Here is a 2,140-nt window from a genome sequence, read left to right as displayed (position 1 = left end):
CCATCCATCCATCCATCCATCCATCCATCCATCCATCCATCCATCCATCCATCCATCCATCCATCCATCCATCCATCCATCCATCCATCCATCCATCGTTTCTGAGCAAATGGCAGGTAAGCAACAAATGAATGAATTAGGTGAATGAATGAATGAAATGAATGAATTAGGTTATCAGAAGAGTACAACACATAGACAAACAGGGTTTTAATTAAATAAACACAAAAATTCACAAATCGCTTTCATTCTGCTTGTGACACATGGCTTATATAACGATTTAGCATTAGTGTCCAGTAAATATGCTGGTGAAGCTCTTTAGCATTAGCCGCCATGAGATGTCATGTTGCTGTAGCATTTTAGCATTAGCAGAACTAACGTTTTTCTTTATGGGTGGCGTAGCTAATGTTTTAATTAGCAGTGTCCACCCCTGAATCCATCCGTTATTCTGTGAAAACAGTTTTAATTTAGCTTTATATTCGTCTCATTTCTTCTATGTCATGTTTCTTCTGAATGAAAGTTGCATAAATGTTTTGATGTGGTCCAGCTACAGACCCAACTTGAATCTGTAGAGAAAGTCAATAATAAGGTAAATTAGAATTGACTAATTTGGGACTTATTTCTGGAGGTTAAATAAATCATCAGTTTGATAAAGGGCCTATAGAGAATATCTGAAGTGAGATTTGAACTTCAGTCAGGGTGATGGTAAGAAGACCTTCCAAACCTCCAAGACTAGGAGCTGTAAAGACTAATCATCCAGATCACGGTGGAAACATGGAGATGGCGGCGGGACCCTGCTGCTGTGCACCTTGGTTCGGTTGTCCAGCTGGTCCAGTTTGGTCTGAATGCTGTGGATCGTCTCTTTGATTTCGGGCGGCGCAGCGTCGGCTGGGTTTTTTCCGGGTCTGACAAGTTCGTGGTGGAGGTGTTCATTCATGGTGGACTGGAAATCCTGCAGCTTCTCCGTCAGCCTCTGGATCTTTTCCTCCAACTTCCTGATTTCCTCCCGGTCCTGTCGTCCTGGAAGGGAAGCAACGGCCCCAGCTTTCAGGTTTCATGCTCAGACACCAACAGGAGAAATCAAACAGCATCGACTGGAACGAAATGAAAGAGATATGATAACATGTCTGAGGTTTCCTGTGAGCTTCCTGTTAGTAAAGTTACTCAGTCAAAAATTAACTACAATAATTTGTTGCTTAGTTTATAAGACAGAAATAAGGGTTACTTTTTCATTCATTTATAAACGTCAGTTTCAAACTAAATATTTAAATATTTAGTTTGCAAACAAAATATTTTGCTTCAAACTACAAAGATAGTCAACAAGCTAAACATTAAACTTCAAACTAAATATTTAATTAACGAGTTAAATATTTGATTTCTTGCTAAATATTTGACTACATGTTTTTAGTAAATTCAATATTTAGCTTACAAAATAAACATTCAGTTCAGAATTAAACATCTACCTACAAACTAAATATTTATCTTGCTAACTAAACATTTTATTTGAAACTGTAACATTTATAAATGACTGAACAGCCATAACCCATTTATCTTCCTCTTATAAACAGCTATTTAGCCCAAATCTTTGCTGGATCCAGGATTAGTTAGCACGTTGGCCTAAATATGGAGCAATTTTCCTTCTACCTAAAAAATAGCTGTTTTTAGTTCTGGCCTAATTATGAGTTACGCCAGAACCCATAATTACTTCAGAAATGCACATCTTTGGTTGTATTTGATGGGTTGATGACGTCATCAGGTCCATTCTGTACCGGAGTCTACAGAGTAAACAGGAAGGCTAACTTTACCCCAGTAGTTGTTGATCATATTGTGTTTGACTGGTGTCATTTTAGATCATGCCACACGGTGTCACTATCGGCTGTGATAAAATATAAAAATTTAGGCGAATCTGGATCATTTCCCTCATGAAAGAAAGGAGAGCGCAGTGCGAGCCGGAGCGGAAACACAACGAGGACCTAATCTGGACCCTGGACATTTCTCCACAACACTTTGAGCCATTTATACCAGCAGAACCAACGAAGCTAACAGGTGATGCTACCTTAACGAGCTAAAAATAAATGCTAATGAAGCCGTTACTGCTGGAAATGCTAACGGAACCGTTACTGCCGGAAATGCTAACGGAACC

General features: G+C 39.0%; 1 protein-coding gene across 1 annotated transcript in view; it reads right to left on the bottom strand.

Annotated features, from left to right (window-relative positions):
- The window catches only part of emilin1b (elastin microfibril interfacer 1b), a 19,585-nt gene that overhangs the window by 12,171 nt on the left and 5,274 nt on the right, over positions 1-2,140 (bottom strand). Inside the window, exon 4 of the mRNA XM_017303108.1 lies at positions 806-1,017. Within this exon, the coding sequence (XP_017158597.1) occupies positions 806-1,017 (212 nt within the window). The remainder of the gene's footprint in view (positions 1-805; positions 1,018-2,140) is intronic.

This window comes from Poecilia reticulata, unplaced genomic scaffold (genome assembly GCF_000633615.1).
Source record: "Poecilia reticulata strain Guanapo unplaced genomic scaffold, Guppy_female_1.0+MT scaffold_181, whole genome shotgun sequence".
Classification (NCBI taxonomy): domain Eukaryota; kingdom Metazoa; phylum Chordata; class Actinopteri; order Cyprinodontiformes; family Poeciliidae; genus Poecilia; species Poecilia reticulata.
This window is presented reverse-complemented; position numbering and strand designations above follow the sequence as displayed.